The 23910-nt window shown below is 40.7% G+C and overlaps 1 protein-coding gene across 2 annotated transcripts in view; it reads right to left on the reverse strand.

Annotated features, from left to right (window-relative positions):
• Positions 1 to 23910, reverse strand: part of Arhgap6 (Rho GTPase activating protein 6) — a 434012-nt gene that overhangs the window by 19491 nt on the left and 390611 nt on the right. For both annotated transcript variants that reach the window (XM_042680437.1, XM_042680438.1), the window contains exons 9-10: positions 20548 to 20727; positions 3570 to 3667 (exon numbers count right to left, since the gene is read on the reverse strand). In XM_042680437.1, coding sequence (XP_042536371.1) covers positions 3570 to 3667; positions 20548 to 20727 — 278 coding nt within the window. The remainder of the gene's footprint in view (positions 1 to 3569; positions 3668 to 20547; positions 20728 to 23910) is intronic.

Genomic DNA, 23910 nt, shown 5'->3' on the forward strand with positions numbered 1-23910 from the left:
GGCAGAGGATCATGATCTGAGACTGGCCCAGCTAAATGTGCAAGACTATTGGAAAAACACACTGAAAATGGGAAAAATAGTGACATTATGGATGCAATGGTTGAATGCTTTCCTAGGCAGCAAGAAGCCCCTGGTTCACATCCTAGTATTACCAAAACCCCAAATAAAACACAGCAATAATATCCAGTGTTCAGACAGCAACTCAGAACAAAGGAACCAGAATCTCTAAGGAATGAGTGCAGTTTTCTAGTTATTTTGTAAGTTCCTAGGGTGATTCAAATGGCCAGTGAAGTCTGAGAATTGCTGGTGTAGCACCTGACATCTCAAACTCTGTGACATATTCATCAACACACCTTCTATTATGGAACCTTTGTTGGTCTTCATCTACAGGTCTGAAAGCACTTAAAGGCAAGAAAGTGTTTCAATATTTCCAAGTTTTCTCTATATAAAATGTGGATCATGGATAAGTGACACCAGTATCGTCTGGGGGCATGTTAGAAATGCAAATTCTGAGGCTTCCTCCCCAGTTTTACTAATTTAGGAGGAACAGGTTACTAACACCTATTGGTGCTGGGGGCTAGTGGCTCATGCCTGTAATCCTAGCTACTCAGCAAGCTGAGATCTGAGGGTCACAGTTCAAAGCCAGCCTGGAAAGTCCTTGAGATGTTTGTCTCCAGTTAGTCACAGAAGACCAGAAGTGGCACTGTGGCTCAAAGTGGTAGAGTGCCTTGAGCAAAAAGAGCTCAAAGACAGCACCCAGGCCCTGAGTTCAAGCCCATGACTGGCCAAAAAAAAAAATCTGCTGGTGCACCGTATGGGCAGGATTATTTAACACAAAGAGACCACATATAGCTTGAGGTCTAGGACTCTTGGCCCTCAAAAGACCATAGAAATAAATATTTTTTCATGAATGTATGTGTGTATGGCATCATGGCCATCATATGGACTATTCTTTGTCTTACACCTAGAAAATAATCAACCCCAGACCATTTTCTTTTCATCCTGTCTCACTCAATCTTGCCAAATATTTTTATTAAGTCATCTTAGACACCCACCGAGCTCCTGGGAGCATGTCTTTATATCCTTCAAGTCCTGACGTTTACCTAAAAGCTTGCTCTCATGCTCCCTCTCTTAGACGTACAGTTCTAATTCCTATCTTTATAGAGATAGGAGATAAAAGAGGTTGTACAATTTTACAGCTTAATGTGGGCTTAATATGTGTGCTTCTTCCTTTTCCTAAGAGCAGAGAAAGCTTCACCTTTTGGTGTTGGCATTTATATGCCAACAGTATACTTTAAAACCACCAAAAAGATAATTTCTACCCATGGTTTTTTAAAGTATGGCATGTACCTATTTAATAATACTATGGAAAAGGAACAATTTTGCCAGTTAAAGAGCAGCAGTTTTGGAGGTATAGGTTTGCTAGCTTCCTCAAAGGGTAGCCCCCAGATGACATGGCACTTGAACTCAGAGTCTCATGCTCAGCAGACAGGCACTCTTACCTCTGAGCCTCTAGCCATTTGTTTGCACTGGTGATTTATAATGTCTTACTTCATGCCTAGGATCGTACACGGGCCATAATTGCTTATTTAGACTTCCTGTTGTAGCTAGGATGACAGGCATGAATCACCATGTCCAGCTCTTAGTTGAGAAGGGGGTCTTGTGAACTTTTCTTCCTAGGCTGGTCTTGAACTAACTCAGCCTCAGTACTAGCTAGGATATAGGCATCAACTATTGTGCCTGGCTGACTTGGATTTTTTAAAGTATGTCTGAAAGGTTGATCCAGTTTACAAGGTCTTCCCTGCTCAGATGGAAATGAAGCCAGGCTGAATGAAGCAGGGTTATTAATATGACTTGAGATGGGATTGAACAATGTCAAATGTCTTTTCACTAAATTTCTCTTAAGTAGTTTAATTTTATTTGACATAAGTATGTATGAATAAATTAACATATGTCATCATATCTTTTTTGTGTGTGCCAGTACTGGGTTTGAACTCAGGGTCTTCAACTTGCTTGGCTTGCTTGCTCATGGCTGGCACTCTACCACTTAAATCATGCTGTTAGCCTAGCATTTTGATGGTTAATTGGAGATGAAGTCTGGCAGACTTTTTCACCCCAAATCCTCCTAGCCTCGTCTCCTGGAGTAGCTAGGATTACAAGCATGAGCTAAAGGCATCCTGCCATGGGTTGTCATTCGAAGATATAATCAAATAAGACATGTCATTATTGTATATATTACTTAGAAAGTAGATTGGGCACTAGTGACTCATGCCTATAATCCTAGTTACTCAGGAGGCTGAGATCTGAGGATTGCAGTTCAAAGCCAGCGTAGGTAGGAAAGTTCACAACACTCTTATCTCCAGCAAATAGCTGGAAGTGGAGTTGTGGCTCAAGTGGTAAGAGTACCAGCCTTGAGCCAAAAAGCTAAGGGACAGTAACCTGGTCCAGAGTTCATGCCCCAGTATTGGTGTGCATGCACGTGTGTGTGTGTGTGTGTGTGTGTGTGTGTGTGTGTGTGTGTGTGCCCGCATGTGCGCACACGTGCATGCGTGCGCGCGCGCGCGCACACACACACACACACACACACAGAGCCAAAAGTTCCATACAATGTGACTGTAATAACCATTATGATTGACCATAAAATCAGACTAATGAAAAATTCATGCTACTGTAGGGGCAAAATGGCAGCAAACCGTAGCCTATAGAATGGTTCATATTTTTTTTTTCATTGCAAATTTGCATGGATGTGGTCATCAGTGTGCATTTCCATGAAAAGAATAGTAGCTACAGCTGGGTGCTGGTGGCTCACACCTGTAATCCTAGCTACTCAGGAGGCTGAGACATGAGGAACATGGTTCGAAGCCAGCCCAGGCATGAAAGTCTATGAGAATCTTATCTCCAATTAATCACTCAAAAACTGGAAGTGGAGCTGTGGAACAAAGTGGTAGAACACTAGCGTTGAGCCCAAAAGCTCAGGGATAGTGCTAAGGCCCCGAGTTCAAGCTCCACAACAAAAGAGAGAGACAGGAGAGAGGGAGGGAGAAGAGAAAAATGAAAAGTAGCTACAAAAAATGAATGGGAGAATATACACACCTCTGATTTCCAATGGGCTCTAAGGCATCAGTGAAGGCCTATGCTGTGGTTTGCTAATGCATCGCTCCCACTGGGAAAGCTGCACAAATAGACGCCTCCAGGTGCAGCCTCACTGACCACTAAGAACCATTATTATTATTTTAGAAGCAGAATCACTTATGTGTATCACTGTCCACAAGCTTCTTACTAGTATTTTAGTGATTTCTCCCCAGAAAATACAGTCAAAACGATCTCCAGGTGCTAGAGAAAGCTGAAAATGGACCAGAAAAGTCTTGTAAAGTGGTTTCTAATTTGATAAGTGGATTGGTAAGACCGAAGAATTTTCTGGTTAGGTGGAGTGATTAGAATTGTCAGAAAGTTGCCAAAATTCCATTTCAGTCACTGTACATGAGATTATGTAAACATTGCTGTTTCTTTAGAAATGGAAATAAAAATCCCCAGTGTGGCTTTAGAGAACGGAAAACTGGCATACTCACGATGATTGGGAAGCTTTCCTTCTGAGTAAATAGTCCACGACATCAGGATCTGTCTCTAACAGGCTGATCAGAACCTCGTTCTGGAGATCCGGGGGAACCTGGAGGAGCCAAATGTAGAGATATAAATAAAACCATTGTAGAAAGATGCAAAGCCATGGCGTTGGCAGCTTTCTGATCGTTGAAAACATAGCTTTAATCTGAAGGCATGTAAGGCATCACACAATAGATACACTGCATATCCATGTTTCTGGCAGCACTATTTGCAATAGGAAAACTATGCAATCAGCTTAGGTGCGCATCAACAGATTAGCAGATAAAGTGGTGGACATGTACACACTACAATATTATTCAGCAATAAAGAAGAACAGAATGATGCCATTTGCAGGAAAATCCATGGGACTGGAGGTCATCATGTTCTGAAAAATAAACCAGACTAAGAAAGACAAATGTCACATGCTCTCTCTCATATGTAAAATATAGACCAAATGGAAAGGTATGAATGTAAAATGGGGATTGTTTGGGAGGAGGAAACCAGTGGGAAGAGGGGAAAGAAAAAGGATGATGAATATGCTGGAAGTAGCTTATATGCATGCATGAAAACAGAATCATGATCAGGGTGCCAGTGGCTAACACCTGTAATCCTAGCTACTCGGAAGGCTAAGAAGCAATGATCATGATTCAAAGCCAGCTGGGGCAGGAAAGTCGATGAAATTCTAATTAATCACCAAAAGCCAGAAGTGGAACTGTGGCTCAAATGGTAGAGCCTTGAGCAAAAAAGCTCAGGGACACTGCACATGAGTCAAGTTCAAGCCCCAGGACAGGCACAAAAAATACAATAATAAAAAACCCATTAACACAAATTATTTTTAAAAGGAGGAGGGATAAGAAAATGTAATAGGATGAATTTGATCAACATATATTAAACACATATATGAAAACATCACACTGTTTGTATGTTAATAAATGCTCATACAAATTTAGGAAAAGTCATAAGACCTACATTCATGTATACAGCTCATTGAATTCTTAAGACAAACTGGATGATTATATACTTTTATAATATTCTGTTTCAATGTAAATGTCTTCACTCACATGCCTGGAGGTGACAACCTAATCAGTCACTTGAGTGCTGCTGTTGCTCAGACTTGATTTTTCTGGGCTTTGTGGTAGTAAAATATCATGGTTAAGAAGAAAAGTGTCCATACTTTATTGTCTAAATGAAAATACTTTCTGGAGCTCATATTTTGAGTATGCCATGGCAACAGGCAGAAGCTATGACCGTCTTGAGCAGTTCTGGAATATATGATTTGTTTATTAAGAGGCACGTCTTTGAAACAAAGCGCTCCAGTTCTAGCTCCACAACTTATTAGCTAGAGGACCTTCAACAAGAACATTCACAAAGACCTTTCCAAGTTTTGATGTCCTCATTTGGAAGGAACAGTAATATTCAACATAAAGAGTGGTAATGGTGAGTCAGTGACATTTTGTGTTGAGAATGTAGGATGTACTTGGTCAATAGTACTAAATAAATCTGGTGCTCCTTCTGAATGTCTTTGCTGTGCCCGCCTTCCCTCCTTCCTTGTCCCTTAGTCAATCAACAATTAAATACATCTCACTTGGTTATTGCCCAGACATCCACTAGGACTCCATGGACAAACACCTGATGTTTCTCTGAGCTGAATTTGCAGTGTATTAGAAGATGACCCTGTCATTTGTGTGGAAAATGTTCTACAAAGGAAGATTCAACTGAATGTGAGTTCAACACAGCTCTGGCTGGCACTTTTCTATTCCATAGATGCTGCTAGTTCAACTGGAGGAAACTCAAATTATTGAGAGAAAATAAATGTCCTCATTTTCTCACACAGAGGCTCAGAGAGAAGATTTTTGAAAAACCACAAGGACATGTCTTCTGAGAATAAGTGGTTGGTGGAAGAATTTGCCTCTGCCTCTTGCAGAATTCAATTGTTCTTGAGCTCCGAGAAGCTGGAAACAATCTTATTAATACAAGCAGGGTTGAGAAAGCAAGAAAATGCTTTCCTTCTCTCATAAATCTGTTCCTCCTACTTCATCCTGAATCTTCATTAATGATACTGCCAAACCCTAGTTGCTTAAGCTCATACTCTCAGAGCTGTGTTCTACCCTCTCAGTGTCTTATACCCCTCCCCATTCAGAGTCAGAAGGTCTATTTGATTTCATCTCTGTTTCTGCTTTCCTCCTCTTTCCATGCCAACTACAATGACCTAAGTTCAAGCCTTCACCACCCCTTTGTAGTGGTCATCTGTTGACCATTACCAGCTCCTATGTCCCTTTTCTTATAAAAATTATACCCTAAGTTCCCTCTGGAGAACCAAATGCTGCCCAACACATTACTCCAAAGTGAAGTGTTCATCCTAATCTAAGTCAACTAATCTTTCCATTCCCAGACCACCATAGTTGACTGAGAAGGGGCATGTGACACCATTACAGGCAAGGGCAGCATGTGAGAACTTCTTTGTGGCTTCTAAGACAGAAAATACAGGGTCAATAACCATACGGGACCTGAGAAGTTCACTGGCAATTGAGGAGAATAAGAAACGGAACAAGAGAGAAAGAAGTAGTCTCTTGATGGCATTTAGGAATGGTGTTAACTTCTGCTTGTCACCACATTGGAGTTTCAATTCTTCAGCAAGATGGGCCCTGAAATTCCTTCAGATAGTTCGAGTTTATAGATTACATACATATCTTGTGGGCCCTAAATGTAACAGCTTGCTAACTTGTGCACAGTTTCCTTAAGCTGTGCATCAAAGTACTTCACATAGTCATCAGAATGTTCTGATCAAGATACTAGCTTGCCTTCCTTGGTGTGTATTTCCCATTTTTTTCTCCTGGCAGTCATTCCCACAGACTTTCTCCCTCAGTACCACTGTGCTTCCCAGCTTTGTACCACCTCTATTCCTTTCACTCATTGCATAGATATTTGATGAAGGTCTACTAAGTGTCAGACCATAGATGCTGGGATTCAACTAACAACAACAGACAAGAATCCTGGTACTAGATGCCCCTCAGTAGATGAATGGATCAAGAAAATGTGGCATATATACACAATGGAATTCTATGCCTCCATCAAAAAGAATGGCATTGCCCCATTTGTTAGGAAATGGAAAGACTTCGACAAAATTATATTAAGTGAAGTAAGCCAGGCCCAAAGAAACATAGGTCCCATGATTTCCCTTATTTGCAATAACTAGTATATGTCTGAGACAAGCAGAAAAGGTCAGATAAGTTGATGTTAGGTGAAATGAACCCCAAGATAAGGACACAAGTGGTTTTTTCTTTCTTGTTATTGTTTCTAACATATTTATTTATGAATTTTTGTTTCTTTGTATGTCCCTCCCCCACGGTATAACCCCTGCTTTCACTGTATTTGATATTGGTATAATTTGTGGAGGGGAAGGGAAAAAACAAATCATTTAAATAGGGATACAGTTGGACCCATTGCAACAATGAGATGTACAAGTCATATTTCGAAAACGAACTTTACAACTTTGGTGGGGGGGGAGGAGGATGGGATGGGAAGGGGAAACAAAGGAGGAGGCTACAATGCTTGATAAGAAATGTACTCATGATCTTGCCCATGTAATTGTAACCCCTCTGTATGGCATTTTCACAATAAAAAAAATCTCAAAAAAAATTAAGTGAAGTAAATCAGGCCCAGAGAGACATGTCTATACAAATGTATTAACTGAAATATGGTAGATTCAAGGGAGAACTCAAATAGTGTAATTCCTTAGAAAAGCAAAGGCAAAGTTCAAGAAAATAAACACGAGGCTACAGTACTTGAAAGGGGTAAGGTGGGATGAGGCAGAACAGGGTAGACAAATGAAGTCAATAATTCAATATATATCCTGCCAAATTAAGATGAGGGAAGGGGTGGGATAGAGAGGGATGGGTGAGAACATTAAAGGGAGGACATTAATCAAGATGCATTATATTTATAAGCTGCTTTGTTAAATGGAAAAATCCTTTGGTGCCAGTTCTGGGGCTTGAACTCAGAGCCTAGTCATGTCTCTGAGCTTTTTGGCTCAAGGCTACTGCTCTTAGTTCTCTACCACATGAGACAAAGCCCTATTCCCAGCATTTTTGGTGGTTAATTGGAGATAAGAATCTCAATGACTTTTCCTGTGTGGGTTGGCTTTGAACTGTAATCCTCAGATCTCAGCTTCTTGAATAGCCAGGATTATAGGCAGGAGCCACCAGTTCCTGGCTTTACTACATTTTGTAAGCATCAAGACCCAACAGACATATGCTATTATATCAGTTATGGTAGAACAGGTAATACCTAAGGATGAAAATAAAAAGAGAGAAAATACTTCTTAAAAAACAAACACTAGATGTGGGGCTAGGAAGGTGGCTCAGTGTTAGAGTGCTTGCCTTGCATGCATGAGGCCCTGGGTTTGATTCCTCAGTACCACATAAGCAGAAAAACCTGGAAGTACTGCTGTGGCTCAAGTGGTAGAACACTAGCCTTGAGCTGAAGAGCTGAGGGACAGCGCCTAGGCCCAGAGTTCAGGCCCCACGACTGGCCAAAAAAAAAATAACACTAGATGTATATGGTGGTTCATACCTATTAAACCCAGCATGTAGGAACTAAGGTAGGAGGATCATAAGTTTGAAACTAGCTTGAGCTATTACATAGCAAGCTTTTTGTGTCAAAAGCAAAAAGTAAAAGTTTAATGCTAGGGATGTAGCTCAGTGGTAGAATGCTTGCTAAGCATGTGTAAAACCCAAAGTTTCATCCTAGCCACACACACACACACACACACACACACACACACACACACACACACCCCAAAACAAAAATAAACCCACAATACAGATTGACCCATTGTAACAATGAGATGTACAAGACACTATGTTGAAAACGAACTTTACAACTTGGTGATGGGGGAGGGAGGAGTTGGGGAGCTGGGGAAGGAAGGCATGGTAGCGGAAAAACAAAGGAGGAAGTAACAATGCTCGATAGAAATGTACTCATTAGCTTACTCATGTAACTGTAACCCCTCTGTACAGTATTTCTACAATAAAAAACATATTAAAAATAAACCCACAAACAATGGCAGAGGATAAACAAAAATGTATATATTGAATTCATTTTTAAAAGAAACATCCATGATCAAATAAGGAAAAATGCTTGCATTTTTGTGCAGTTATTTTAATTGAAAATTTGCTATGCTTAGACATGTAATACATTTTTTGCTCTATGACCTAGAAAAGAGTGCTTGTCATTTGAAGTGCTTTGAGTATCAAAATATTAATTCTTTGAGACCATGTGGTATATGTAATGACAAATTGTCAACTTGAGTGATTAGAAAAATAACATGCATTATTAGAATAGATTACAGTAAGCAACAGTATTTTAAAATATCTTTCCATTAATATGTTATAAATTATTCTGCGTTTTAGAGTTTTTAATCATTTAACTAATCCTTTTCTTTTTGGTCATGGGGCTTGAACTGAGCCTGGGTGCTGCTATCCCTGAGCTCTTTTGCTCTAGGCTAGTGCTCTACCACTTTGAACCACAAGGTCCAGTTTTCTGGTTGATAATTGGAGATGAATCTCACAGACTTTCCTGCTCAGGCTGACTTTTAACCATGATTCTCAGATCTCAGCCTCTTGAGTAGCTAGAACTACAGGTGTGAGCCACCGGCACCCAGCCATTTAACTGATCTTGACTGCCAAGCAGTTGTAATTGCTGGAGTTTATGTTGGCAATGTGACTTTTATTTGGTAACAAATGCAAATAAAAAGTTGGAGCTATAAATCTATAGTTTCTTTCTTAAAAATAGTTTGTTATAGTGTCTTGCTTGCTTGCTTTCTTGCTTGCTTGCCTTTTCTGGTTCTGGGGCTTGAAATGAGGGTCTGGGCCCTGTCCCTGAGATTTTGTGCTGAATGCTAACACTCTACCATGTGGTTCACAGTTCCAGTTCTGGCTTTTTTTGGTGCTTAATTGGAGATCAGAGTCTTATAGACTCTCCTGCCTGGGCTGGCTTTGAACCGTGATCCTCAGATCTCAGCCTCCTGAGTAGCTAGGATTATAGGTGTGAGCCACCAGCGTCCGGCTACAATTTCTTTTTTAAAAGATCTATACCATTTTGGCCTGGAGACATTCTATATAAAGTAAAAGATAGTAAAAAAATGTAGGTCCATGTATTAAAGAAAGAGCTAACATCACTTTCCTATGTATTATACAAAACTAATTATAGTGCATAGAATTCATTAATTTAATTCGCATTTTACCTTTGTTACAAAATGATATAAGAAATCTAAAATTCATATGATAAAAGTACATTTTCCCATAAAGAATGGTTTATTAAGTGGTGCCCAGTGAGAGCTTTAGGTAGGGGATTTGAAACAATGCCTGGACTTCTCTAATCTTTTTCTACAACTGCACATTTCATTGCCTATCATTTAATAAAACAATTTAAATTACAGCCCAGCTTAATTGAATGAACATCCATTTTTGATTAAGTTAGATGTATAATCAAGAACCAAGAAGCCAAGCAAATGAGCTGATAGCAAACTGCAACTGAAGTAAGGAAGAAATAATCCAGGAAGGTTGTTCACGTTTGCATTGTTTCAGGTGTTAGGATGCTTTCAAAAGATGTTTAATGGTGTTCACAGCCCTTGAGCTCCATTTGGGGTCCTGACACAAATGTATGTAAACAGAGACAGCAATTATCTTTAGGAAGCTGTATCCACACCTGAAAATCTGTCCCATTTTCCGTAATGAAAGTGTTAGGAGGATCAAAAAGCTACCGGGAAAAATCTATCCATTCAAAGAAGGTTGGTAGTAAAAAGTTTTATTACAATTAGATAAAATACATTAAAGAATTAAATGGAAAAACAACAAAAGTAGATAATATGGAATGGACAAAAGTCATTTTCAAGTGTTTTGATTTTTTTTTTTGTGGCCAGTCGTGGGCTTGAACTCTGGGCCTGGGCGCTGTCCCTCAGCTCTTCAGCTCACAGCCAGTGCTCTACCACTTGAGCCACGGTGCCACTTCTGGTTTTCTAGTGGTTAATTGGAGATAAGCATCTCACGGACTTTCCTGCCGGGGCTGGCTTTGAACCATAATCCTCAGATCTCAGCCTCCTGAGTAGCTAGGATTACAGGCGTGAGCCACCGGCACCCAGTGTTTTGACTTTTGAGGCTCGGGCTCACTGTGCTGCTCAGGTTGGATTGAACTAGTTCTATAGATCAGGGTGGCTTTGAATTCACCATCCTCCGACCTCAGCCTTTCCAGCGCTCAGATTACAAGCATGCCTGACTTGCTCAATCAATCTTTTTTCTTGTCTAACAGTCATCTCTGTCTTTGTATCCATTAGTCAAAAGAAAATCACTCTTTCTTCCCCTTTGTTTTTTGGTGAACAGTGTCATGGGAATTTTCTCTTACCATGCCTCTGTTCTTCCCTGTGAATTTCTAGAGTTACAGCCTATAATCCTCACAGCCCCTTCAACTGCCATGGTCGTCAAGCCAGACTGTGTAGTTTCTCCCTCTCACTTCCTTCAGACTTTGAGTCTTCCTGCTAGTTACATCATTAGGAGGCTGGGTTCCTGCCTTCAGGGAATTATCTGATGGGTTGATCTGGAACTGATATAGCAATCCTGACAGGCATTCCAAGGAAGGCCTTGTGGGAAGTTATTGAAAAGGATTTCCTTCGTATTATAATGAGAAGAAATCTTCCCCATGATATTGGGGTTTGAACTTATGGCCTTGCACTTTCTCATCTCGCATATTCATCTGGTGCTCTACCTCTTGAGCCAGACCTTCAAACCCCAGATTTTTGCTAGTTATTTTAGAGATGGAGTCTAGCAGATTTTTCTGCCAGGGCTGGCTTCAAACAATGGCCTTCTGCACCTTAGCCTCTTGAGGAGTTAGGGTCACAGGTCTGAGTCACTGATGCCCGTCTTGGAAATAGCTTTCTGTCAGTTGTAAGATGGTCATGGGAGATGCTACCAACATTGTAACCATTTTGCAGCTCAAGATGGCTGGGCAGAGAGAACAAAGTGCTATTGATTTGCTAGCACTGTTCCCCTTGAGACTTCTTTACTCTGTGAGATAATGAAGCCTCAGGTTAAAGTCACATGTAGTAGTCTAATGTTTCCTACATGTTGCCTTTTTTCTTCTTCTAACATGGCTTTCCCACTCTTCTTTCCAGAAATCCCCATGAAGACATCCAAGATACTCACTCACTCACTTCCTCTATTTTATGCTTTTCCAGATCTCAAGCTACCCAAGAGATGTTCAGGGAATGGTGCTGAAATGGCTGAAAATGATACTGATAATTCACAGCCATGATCTGTATGATGTATACTAGTTATACAGATCTTGTCCACATGCTTCTCTTTTTCTTGTAAGTAGCACCAATGTCATACTATGTAGCACAGTCCTCTTGGCCTTCATTTCTAGAGCGAGAAAATACACTTCATTTCAAAGCTGAGGATTATTAGAAATTTTCAGCCTTATGAAGCCACTGTTTCCATGAATAAATGGAAAGTATGCCTCAGTATTCAAAGAGAATTGTCCTTCTTTTCTGGAATTTTGCTATATACATAGCAAAATGGGAGCTAGGCAGTAAGAGTGAAAAGACCCTTTATTTCACTCCAGCAGTTCTGTATGCTAAAATGAAGCAACAAAACCCCGCTCACAGTGATTCCACTTACTTGATCATTTTCTATCAAAAGCTCTACTGGGTTTTGGTCAACTATTTAGTAATTTTAGGTATTTTCTAAGGGTGCCATTTATGGTTGTGTTTATCTGAAGGCTCAACTTCTTAGGTTTTAATGGGTTTCTTCAAAGCATAATGCTATCCCAAAAATCAAAGGAATTTTCTAGTCTCCTGCTTCACAGAAAAATGTAAACGCCGAATATATGAAAGGATAAAATTGTCACAATTAAAATCTACCCTATCAAATTAAAGATGAAACTTTGAATGACTGCCTAGGGTATAAGTTCTATGAGGTAGTTTATTCCACAAACTACTGAGAGGAGAAACTGGTACAAGTTTTCTCCATTCAGTAAGTCATCCCAGCAAACTATTACGTGCTCCTCAAAGAGCATTTCCCAGGACACAGCCTTCCTGTACTTGCCACTGGGTGTTCCACACCAAGCTACCACTTTGCACTTGACCAAGAAGAATGCTCTGGTCTTTAAAACTCTAACAACCTCCAGCAAAGGTAAATATCACTGGAAATCAACTTATTTTTTTTTTTCGTCAGAAAACACTCCAAAAGAAATCACATTGGCTGTTTATGGGTGCAAAAGTGCAAACCAAGGCAGGCTCAGCCTCCATCCAACATTTTATATGGCTGTGTTGTGACAGGTGGTTCAATATTTTAAGGGGATCTGTGTGCATTTGGAGAAGCAAGTTGCATTAAATTCAACAAGTATCTCTTAAGTGCCTGATACATGCTAGAGAAAGTTTGGGGGTAATTGGGAGTACCTTAATGAATAAATGACAGTTCTGAGAAAAAGCAAGACTCGTGAGACTATCTTGGAGGGTGACAAGATAGAAAGATGAAGAAAACTTAGCAGTCACAACTCCAGGGAAACAGACTAAAGACAGTGGGGGAAAAAAATCTCAGGCACAAGATGCTTCTGTTCCCTCTGGCCTGAATATGATGCCAGTGGCACAGGTGCTCTGTCTTCGCAGGCTGTGATGAGGGGAGAAGGCTTAGGCAGGAGCACAGACTGTGCTGAAGCCATCAGATGGGCCCTAGCATCAGCTGGATGAATACGTGGATCAGTCCACAGGTGTTGTTAGTATTGCTAAAGATCCCCTTCAAACTAGGTTCAATACATATTCAAATTGGGTTCGATATATTTTCTCTCTTCATTCTCAAATGGACACTGCATCTGAAAAGCCATAACAGTGTCTCTCTTTTTTGCTTGTGGGGAGGCATGAGTTTGTAGAAATAATTCACCTAGTTGCTCAGTGCTTGGTCAGATGAACTTGGTTTGTTCCTCATGAAACAGTGGTAAAATTGAGGTATGCCACTGATGTATCTAACAACTAGCCCGATCTCTAGAATCACACGCTTTTTAAAAAAAGAAAATGAAAACCAGAGACAGTTGTCAGGATACACTGGCAAAATTTCAGATAACTGCTTGACTCCTATTGACTTGGCATGGAAACGAGGCTGTAAGAAAACACATTGCCACTCAACAATCTCTAGTCCCATCCATTCTCTGCAAATGAGTCACTGAAATCAATTGAATAATACAGGGTAGAGAAGGTGGGGAAAGTGAGAGTAAGCAAGGAGGTCAATCTGATTCAAGTTCTGTAGAAACATATGTTGAACCCTATGGCAGAAGCCCTTTGAACAATTAGCCTTCTTTAAAAAAAAATGGATCATGTCCAAAATGTGGATACTAAGGAGGGTGAAAGAGGGTGAATATGGCCAAAATACTTTATGTATATATGTGAACAATGGGGTTTGTTGAGACTGGTTTAGGAGGAGGGAAGGGAAGGAGTCTGATTAAGGAACATTTTATATGTATATGGACATGTTAACATGAAGTCATCTTGTCAGTTGTGGGGCTTAACTCTGGGCCTGGGCACCTGTCCCTGAGCTCTTCAGTTCAAGGTGAGCACTCTACCACTTGAGCCATAGCGCCATTTCTGGTTTTCAGGTGGTTCATTGGAGATAAGAGTCTCATGGACTTTTCCTGCCCAGGCTGGCTTTGAACTGTGATCCTTAGATCTCAGCCTCTTGTGTAGCTAGGTTTACAGGTGTGAGCCACCAGTTCCTGGCTCTGAAATCCTCTTTTGTAGCTAATTGATGCAAATAAAAATGTGGGAAAAAAACAAAATATCATCTCACAAAAAGCAGAAACAAATGTATTTCACACTAGGGAATGAAGAACAAAGTTTGGCTTCTGAGCGTGGAATCTTCATTACAGCTTTGACCTTTACTCTTTGTAGTACTCAGTGGGAATTTCCCATGTGTACTGAGCGAGCCCTAGCTCAGGCTGATGAGCAGTGGAGTGGGAACACGTTGGCTTTCCCACGTCTCCACTGCACTGGAGTTTTTGTCAGCCTCCAAGGATGGCGCCTTTTCTTCCTTGCCCTTCCTCATAAATGCTCTAGTGAGAGTCATGTGACACCAGTCATTAGGATGAACTGACAGTTTTCTCCAGTCTGCTCTGAAGCGCTTACTAATTCCAAGAGCTACGATACACTTTGTGTGGGATCTGCAGTATCCGTTACAGAAGTCATGGCTTCAGAATAATTAGCGTGCCACGGATTTAGTCAGCAAATGCTTTCTGTTTGGGATAATACCCATGGCCATTTCTAGAAACAAATGACTCTTTTATTTCCAGAGAGTGGCATTTTATGTCAACCAGTTTTGAGATAGTTGTCAACAACAGAAATGGAGAGCCATGGTTTTGAGGTCTGGGGAATCTTAGAACATGGAGCATGTACTCACTTGACACTATGTTGGAAATGAACTATACAACTTGGGGTGGGGAGGGGAGTAGGGCAGGGTATGTGGGAGAAAAAGAGGGAAGGGGTAACAGTGTTTAAGAAGAAATGTACTCATCACCTTATTTACGTAACTGTAACACCCCCTCCCGTTCATCACCTTTATAATAAAGATAGAAAAAAAAGAAACATGGATCATGAAGTGCAACTACAACAAAAGTACATTTTGTCTATCAATATAGAGTTGCAGTAATTACTCAACAAGTAATTACTGAGTACCATCTCTTACCAGGTACTTTCCAGGTGCTTTGGATTTCAGTAAACAGAATTAAAACAACAATCTTGGCCTTCAACCCTCTATTCTGTTAGTTTCCAATAAGCGCGATAAATAGGTAAATTATAGAGTGAATTAAAAGGTGACAAACGCTATGGCAAAACAACAAAGAATAGGGTTAGTGCCCGGGAGCATGTGTCATCCACAGGAGTTTGGGTAGGCTTTGTTTTCCAGGTGACGCCTGAATTGGTTATAATAGAACAAATACCTTAGCACTTCAGTATCATAATAGCAGCTATTCCAATTATTTTAGTGTCTTGTATATGTCAGATCTTCCCTTGAAGCCTTAAAACATCCTTTAGAATTGTGAAAATAATCCAGAAAAGTAGATCCATTAATCTTATTTATGTACAACAGCAAAAGCAAGGCTTAGGGACATTAAATGTGGGACCTGAGGTTATATTGGCAAAATGGCTGAACAGCAATCTGAATTTGGCTCACTCGTTGACATCTAAATTTTGGCAACACATGGTCTTTTCAGCTAACCAGTGTTTGCCCAAATTCTGACCAGAATCTTGCCGCACCTCTCCCCCCCCCCCCCCCCCCCCACGGCTAATGTTCATTAGAAAGTATAGATTCATAAGCCCCACGTTCAGTATGTCAGTGCTACTCAAGCCAATTCTTTGGAGAGGAGCCTAGGAACCTGAATGTTTAACACCTGTCCTTGCCATCTCTGCTGCTTGTTTATGTTTGACAAAAACGATTATAATCTGCTGCTGCACGATGGGTGTTATCATGATCTATTTCCAACTCTAGGACTTCCATACCAGCGCCCCAAAGCAAACAATCAGTGCAAGACTTAACTAGCGCAACTTACTTACACCCCTTCCTTCAAACAAAATTACTGCAGTGCTGAGAGTGGAACCTAGGGCTTCCTGATATACCCTCCCCCCACCCCCAGCTCCAATTCTGACTCTTCAGTTTCATGTTAGCCTTTGAACCGTATGTTAGTCTCGGAACCTAGGTGTCTCGTCTCTTCTGTATTCTGAGCCAAAACTTAGCTCTTTTCTGCCTCTTGCTATTAACTCAGATTTTTAACCACAGCAGAGAGTTAATCTTAGCTTTGGAAAATGAAGGACATTTGGAACAATGTTTGGGTCCTTTCTAAACCTCTGGGGGTTTCTAGATCCCTTCCATTAGTTCTTCTATGGAATCATTGCCCGCAGGAGATATTATGCTTCCGAGGACAAGCTGATCACAATCTCCCCTAGCAAGTCTTGCTTTCTAGTATCAATGGAGGCAATGTCTCCATTACTGAGCTCATAAACCTTTCTAACAACCATAAAGCTTCAAAATTGCTAACTACCTTTAGCTATTGGGCCCTTTTGAAGCTTCTCTAAAAAGCAAACCCAAACTATGCATGTATGTATGCAAACGTGTGTATAGAGACACACATGTACATAAAGTTGTCTTTTATTCTCCACCCATACAAACCAGTTTTTTCACCAAACACCAACAGATTCTGAAATGCCAATTACGTTAAGGGCATCAAAAATGTAATGAAATTAATTGTGTTACCCCTTGATAACCAAGTCATAATTCCTATGATTCATCTAAGGAGATTAAGAATGATTATATTAATGATGAACTTACTCTGATGAAGATATACTTAATTCCCTTAGGTCTAAACTTTTCACATTTGTATAGGTAGCAACTGGTAATATCGAAATTCTATATCACAGCGCTACCATTGAGCCATTCACTAATTCAACCAATATTTACTTTGTTCTCATCATGTCCTATAATGGGAACAATTACAGGAATAATTCAGTAAAGAAGGTAGGTGGAAATTGACCCCCAAACTACATTTTGGGGAGGAAACAAACAAACAGAAGAAGTTAGTAAATCTCTCCACTAGAGAGCAAAAAGGTAGGAAATGGGCATAGGGAGAAAAGTCATGTATATGTTGGGGAGTATGAAGGTAGTGGCAGAAAGTTCCATATTAGGCAAGATGTCAAGGAAGGCCTCTTTAAGATGGAAAGGCCATAATTTAGGGGCCAAGTCTGGTGGCTCATGCCTATAATCCGAGCTACCTGGGGTTGAGATAAGAAGACTCAGATTCAGGCCAGTCTAGGCAGAAAGTTGGTGAGATCCCAACAAAAAAGCTGAGTAAGAGCTGGGCGCTGGTGGCTCATGCCTGTAATCCTAGCTGCTCAGGAGGCTGAGATTTGAGGATCATGGTTCAAAGCCAGCCCGGGGAAGGAGAGACCATGAGACTCCTATCTCCAATAAAACCATCAGAAAACTGGAAGTGGCGCTGTAGCTCAAGTGGTAGAGCGCTGGCCTTGAGCTGAAGAGCTGAGGGACAGCGCCCAGGCCCAGAGTTCAAGCCCCACGACCGACAAAAAAAAAAAAAAAAAAAGCTGAGTAAGGTGGTATGTATTTCTAATCTCAGCTACTCCAGAAGTGGATGTAGAAAGATCTCTGGTCCAAGGCCAGACCAGGCAAAAATATATGACCAAATATATACAAAAAATAACTAGGGCTGGGAAAGTGGCTCAGTGGTAGAGTGCTTGCCTCGCATGCCTGAGGCCCTTAGTTCAATTCCTAAGCACCACATAAGCAGAAAAAGCTGGAAGTGGCTCTGTGGCTCAAGTGGTAGAGCACTAGCCTTGAGCTGAAGAGCTGAGGGACAGAGTCCAGGCCCAGAGCTCAGGCCCCACAACCGACAAAAAAAATAACTAAAGAAAAGAAAATGCTGTGGGCATGGTTCAAGTGGTACAGCATTTTGGCTAGCAAGCATGAGGCCCTGAATTTAAACCCTATTACTAACACAAAAAAGACTACAACTTAGGAATGCCAATTTGAGTTACTACCATCTAGAGAATTTCCATAGCCATTTCTACAGAGATTGTATTTGGAAAAGGGGAAATACTGATATTTTTCTGCTGTTCTTAGCTTTGGAGGAGGCTAGGAAGAGTTCTGCTAGTATCTGAGGTGAGAAAAAAATGCACAATGCTTTGTGGTTTCATATAAAAGAAAACATTGCTTAGAATACAAAATTTTGAGAATTGAAATAAGATCGACGAGAGATATTATTTTGTTAAAAAGAAGTCCAGAGAACATGAAGTAATGCCAAGAGTACTTGGCAAGATGATATGGGACTTAAAACTTGATGAAAATGTTGAAAACATCAGACACTTGATTCGTCTAAATATGTAATTAATTATGAGGATTTGGGCTGAAGTGTGAAATTTTTATAAAGACAATGACTAATTCAACATTTTTGAGAGCTGACCATTTACAACGCAAGGACAATGATTCAGAACAAAAAAGAAGAGCAAGATACTATTCCATCTCAGTGAACTTTTCACCATGGTCATCCATTTCCTTTACCTTCTGGGCATCTAGCCAGAATACACTTTCCAGCCTTTCTTGCAGTTAAGTATGCCTGTAAATACATTCTGGCCAATGGGATTTCAGTATATATGATGGATGGTCCTTCTGGATTTGACCATCAAATCCTAGGTATGGCAGAGTCTCACTGTGCAAGGAGTTGTAGTTCCTAAGTTGCCACCTGGAAGGCTTCCTGCCAAATATCTGATTAAGCATTATGTCAACAGAATACTTCTGTCTATGGTATTAAAGTTCTGCAACTCAAGAGAGCTCATGTTAACCAACTAATATAATTATTCATTAACACTCACACAGACATTTACAGTTTGCATAATATTTTCACAGATTGAATGATTCTGGTAACCACTCTGGGATTTAGTCCTATTTTTATCTTTCCCATTTCACAGGAGTTGAAATTGATGCTTACTTGAAGTACTCGTTCATAGTCCCATAGGTAAGACATCCAAGGAAACTATTCTAAACAACTGGCTCTCAGATTTCCAAAATAAATTAGTACAAGACAAACCTAGGAGCCAAGTGCTGGTGGTTAATGCTTGTAATTCTAGCTACTAAGGAGGCTGAGATATGAGGATTACAGGTTGAAAGTCCACGAGAATCTTACCTCCAATTAATCAGCAAAAAACCTGGAAGTAGAGCCGTGGCTCAAGTGATAGAGCACCAGCCTTAAGCAAAAACAAACAAACAAAAAAACCCTGAAGAGACAGCGCACAGGCTCTGAGTTCAAGCCTTAGTGTGGTCACAAAGGGGGAAACATGGAAAAAGAATTAAATGCAAGGTATTTGCTAAGCTTAGGCTACTACTTAGGGACACTCAAAAGAGGCAATTAACATTTTTACGTTGAAGAAGTCACTAAAGGCTCTAGTGGAACAGATGGGCTTTACAATGCTTGTAGAGTAACAAGAGAAATGGGAGAAGAAACACAGATATTTCCTGTAAATTCTGACATGCAATATGAGAGGAGAACAGAAATAGAAGAGAATTGGCATTTGTTCTAATGTTTCAAGGGAAGTTGGAGCAAGCAATGCAGTTTTATGAAGGAAAACAGGAACTGGTAATTCAATACAACTCAAAAAAATATTTCTTGACTGCTTGCCAGATGGAAGGCCTTCCAAGAGAGAACAGAGGATACAGCGAGGAGATAACAAGGGCACAGCCCTTGTTTTAAATGCCCTTCTAGTCTAGTAGGGGAAATGGTCATAAATGGCTGCAGCATAATGGTGAGATAAACATCAAGGAGAACAGCATTGAGGATCAAGAGAGAGAGAGAGCAGTAGCATAGGAGGCAACATGGGAAGGACAGGGCAAGTAGATGTGAAGCAGGAGGCCGAACGCTGGGATTGATCCTAGAGCAGGTGACACCACTGAGGTTGATTACGAACACATGAATTGATGAAGACCACAAACGGACTATTAAAAAAAGTTTTATCAATATTTTGAGCAAGGACTACTGTTATATAAAGATCATTCACTTTCTTCCAAATGTAATTAGTCTTTAGAGGACCAAAATAAAGTTTGTAATTCTGGTATGTATGTTAAGCAATGACTCACAAACAACATTTGGCATTATAGTTATGAGACAGTTTTGTGTGGACTGGTATTGGGTCTTGAATGGCTTTTTCACTCAAGGCTGGTGCTCTACCACCTGAGCCACACCTCTACTTTCAGTTAGGAAATTTCTTATTCTTCTAAGCCTGTCAGACTTTTGAGGAATTCAGTCACTTGCCAGCATTGCAAAACAGAAAGTGATGAACTTGAACTTTACTGTACAACAGGCAACCAATAGACAGTTCCCTGAGACAGCTGCTGCTGAAGGGTCACCTACCATGAACAGGGACTCGTAATTTTCAATCATCTTCTGCACCACAGCGATAATGGCCGTGCTCTCTTCAGCTCGGGCAGAGCTCTGGACCGAAAATTCTTTGTCTGATGACTTTTGCTTGTGTAGCAGATTGGGTCCAAATATGGTGGCCAAGTTCAGAGATGTCATTTTGTTCCCTGTGACCTGTAGGAGAAGAGAACACAAGGACTATTGTTATGTTTGTTACTTGAGATTCTAGGTGGCTGCATAATCTAGGAAACTTTGTCTTTTGCATTTCCCTTGTCCCTCACAAAGACAATATTATATCTGTTAGAATCTATCCATTTCCCTTTTGCTTTGTACCTTACATTGAAGATCAGGTCATCCTAATAGAATATGGAGTAAAAAATTTGTAACTCTAAGCTATTTATTGTGAGGCTAGTATTACATAAACTTTCTATTTTGTCAGTACTGAAAATATCAATGCCTATCTATCCATCATCTCTTTACCCATAACCTCTCCATTGATGTAGCCACTCAGTGTCTATGTTAGGCTCAGTAATTTACATGGATTTTAATTATTTTCAAACATTTCCAACAATAATCATACCACAGGCCTTAAAGGGCTCATTTGTTTTTGTATGTGCTGGTCCAGGGGCTTGAACTCAGGGTCTGAATGCTGTCCCTGAGCTCTTGTGCTCTACCTCTTGAGCCACAGCTCTATCTCCAGCCTTTCCATTTCCAGCCTTTTGGAGATAAGGGTCTCACAGACTTTCTTGCCTGGGCTGGCTTCAAACTGCAATCCACAGATCTCAGCCTCCCGAGCAGCTAGGATTACAGGTATGAGCTCCTGGATGAAAGGGCTTGCATTTTAGGAAGGAAATACACCTGCCATTTTCAGGCAGTGAGCACAAACAGTCCTCCATTCTAGGGACTCTCGGGACTTCAGGGACTGTAGCACAGAAGTGGCTATATATGTATAAGATCTGAAAGGAAGAATAGAATTTGCTAGCCTGCAAATCAGGAAATCTGGAGAAAGGGCAATTTCACAGTGAAGTGAATAATGAAACTAGCAATAACATTTGATATAGATCAAGTAGAGACAGCAAGCTCATGAGACAGGAGTGCTGCGTGGAGAGAGGAGGAACCTCAGGGCCAGAGGAGTCTCAACAGAGGAGAAGGGACAGCATACTGGTCTCTTTTAAGGTGTGGTCTGAGGTCTAGTGGGGGAATCTAATGAAGTGTTTCTACCTGGACCATGCCGCCTTGGTCTAGGATCTAGCAGCTAGCTTCTGAACTAAGATCAGAAAAGTAGGATTGAAGAACAGCTTCCAATGTCAGCAGGGCAGAAAAGGATTGAGAACATTCACGCTGAAGGTAAGGTCTCCAAGTGGAAGGACTAGAAGAGGAACATGGAGACCTAAGGTGGGATTTGTTAGGTTCCAACACCATAAATGAGGACAGTTAATGAAGCAGAGAATGAGTCAGTCATTCCCAGAATAAAGGCTACTTGTATCTGGGAAGACACGAAGGGAATTTCAAGTGTGTGCTCCTCGGTAGCAGATGTTCAGTGAGATATTTTCAAGGTCAGAACGGCCCATGGTGCTGATGGTTAACCACACAGCCTTTCCAGTAGAGGGTCAGGAAGTCGAAATGCAGATGCTTTCTTCAAAAGTTCTTACCAAGAAAGAGGAAGGAGAGATATGGAAGGAACTAAAAGAGAGCACTAGGTGAAGGAAGGGAACTGTGTGGTAACTTTAAGTAAAAAATAAAAAGTAAAAAATAAGCAAACAGAAGCACGTAGAAGCAAAATGCCCATAATTCTATTAGTTGCAAGAATCAGCTTTTCAGATGTTTTCCTATATGCATGAGTACATATATAGCCATGCTATTATTTCTTTCCTGTGTCACATGGCATTCTTATTGTATAACTTGCTTAGTAGCTACATTTTTTACATTTGGTTTTATTTTTGAAGGTGCATACATTAAAAATATGAGGGAGTTTCATTGCAACAATTCCATACGCACATATAGTAATACCCTCCATTATAGTCTATCTCTCCTGCTCCTTCCTCCCCCTTTTTGTCATTTTTCTCTCTCACATTTTTATTAGCAATATTTGTGTATAAGGAGCCTTCATTCTGAGCAGTCCAAATATGTGTTACATTAATCTCTCACTTTCCAAAAAGTTATCTCTTTTCAATCTTTTTTTGTTGTTATTGGTTGTGGGGCTTGAATTCAGGGTATAGGCACAGTCTCTGAGCTTTTTCACTCAAGGCTAGTGCTCTATTACTTTGAGCCACAGTGCCACTTCTGGTTTTCTAATGATTAATTGGAGGTAAGAGTCTCACAGACTTTTCTTCATGGTCTGGCTTCGAAGTGTGATCCTCAGATCTCAGCCTCTTGAGTAATTAGGATTACAGGTGTGAGCCACAGGATCCCAGAATTCTCTCTTCAATCTTTATTGGCTCCTAGTATCCCATTGTATAAATAGATCATGTTTTGTTTTAACCACAGCCCACAACCAACATATAAACGTTGTGTTTCTTTTTTCCGTGTGCACTCATCCTGGGGCTTGAACTCAGGGCCTGGGCACTGTCCCTGAGCTTTTTTGCCCAAGGCTAGCACTCAACTACTTGTGTCTCAGCTCTACTTCCAGCTTTTTTGGTAGTTTGGAGATAAGAATCTCACAGACTTTCCTGTGTAGGCTGACTTTGAACTGCAATTCTTAGATCTCAGCCTTCTGAGTAGCTAGGATGACAGGTGCGAGCCACCAGCACCTGGCCTCACTGTGTGCTTTGGTGTGGAGTCATTATAGTAACTGGTAGAAAATACCCTCCAAACCACATTTTGTGAGTTTTGTTGAGCACTGTCTTAGGAGTAATTCCTATAAGTTCAATTATTATAATAAGGAATATGAACACTCCTAAAAACCCAGAGATTCTTTTTTCTTATTCGCCTCTTTTTCACAAAGGAGGGAGAGCCTGGGTAAGTTTTGCTAGACCAGTTTCTCTACATTGGCACTAGTGACATTTGGAGTCAGATCCTTCTTTTCTTGGGGGAGTGCCCTGTGTATGGTAGGATTTTGAATGGCCTCAGCCCTCAAAATGCTAGCAGCATCCCTCCATCTCCAGCTGGGACAACTGCAAATATAGTGCGTTCTCTATGAGTCCTAATTCTATGAGTCCTAATTTATCCTGATTGAGAACTATTGGTCTGTTTGATTTCTTTTTTTTTTTTTTTTTGCCAGACTTGGGGCTTGAACTCAGGGTCTGGGCACTGTCCCTGAACTTCTTTTGCTCAAGGCTAGCACTCTACCAGTTGAGCCACAGTGCCACTTCTGACTTTTTCTGTGTGTTTGTGTGGAACTGAGGAATCGAACCCAGG

The sequence above is a fragment of the Dipodomys spectabilis genome, unplaced genomic scaffold (assembly GCF_019054845.1).
Source record: "Dipodomys spectabilis isolate Male_0828 unplaced genomic scaffold, ASM1905484v1 ptg000061l, whole genome shotgun sequence".
In the NCBI taxonomy this organism is placed as follows: domain Eukaryota; kingdom Metazoa; phylum Chordata; class Mammalia; order Rodentia; family Heteromyidae; genus Dipodomys; species Dipodomys spectabilis.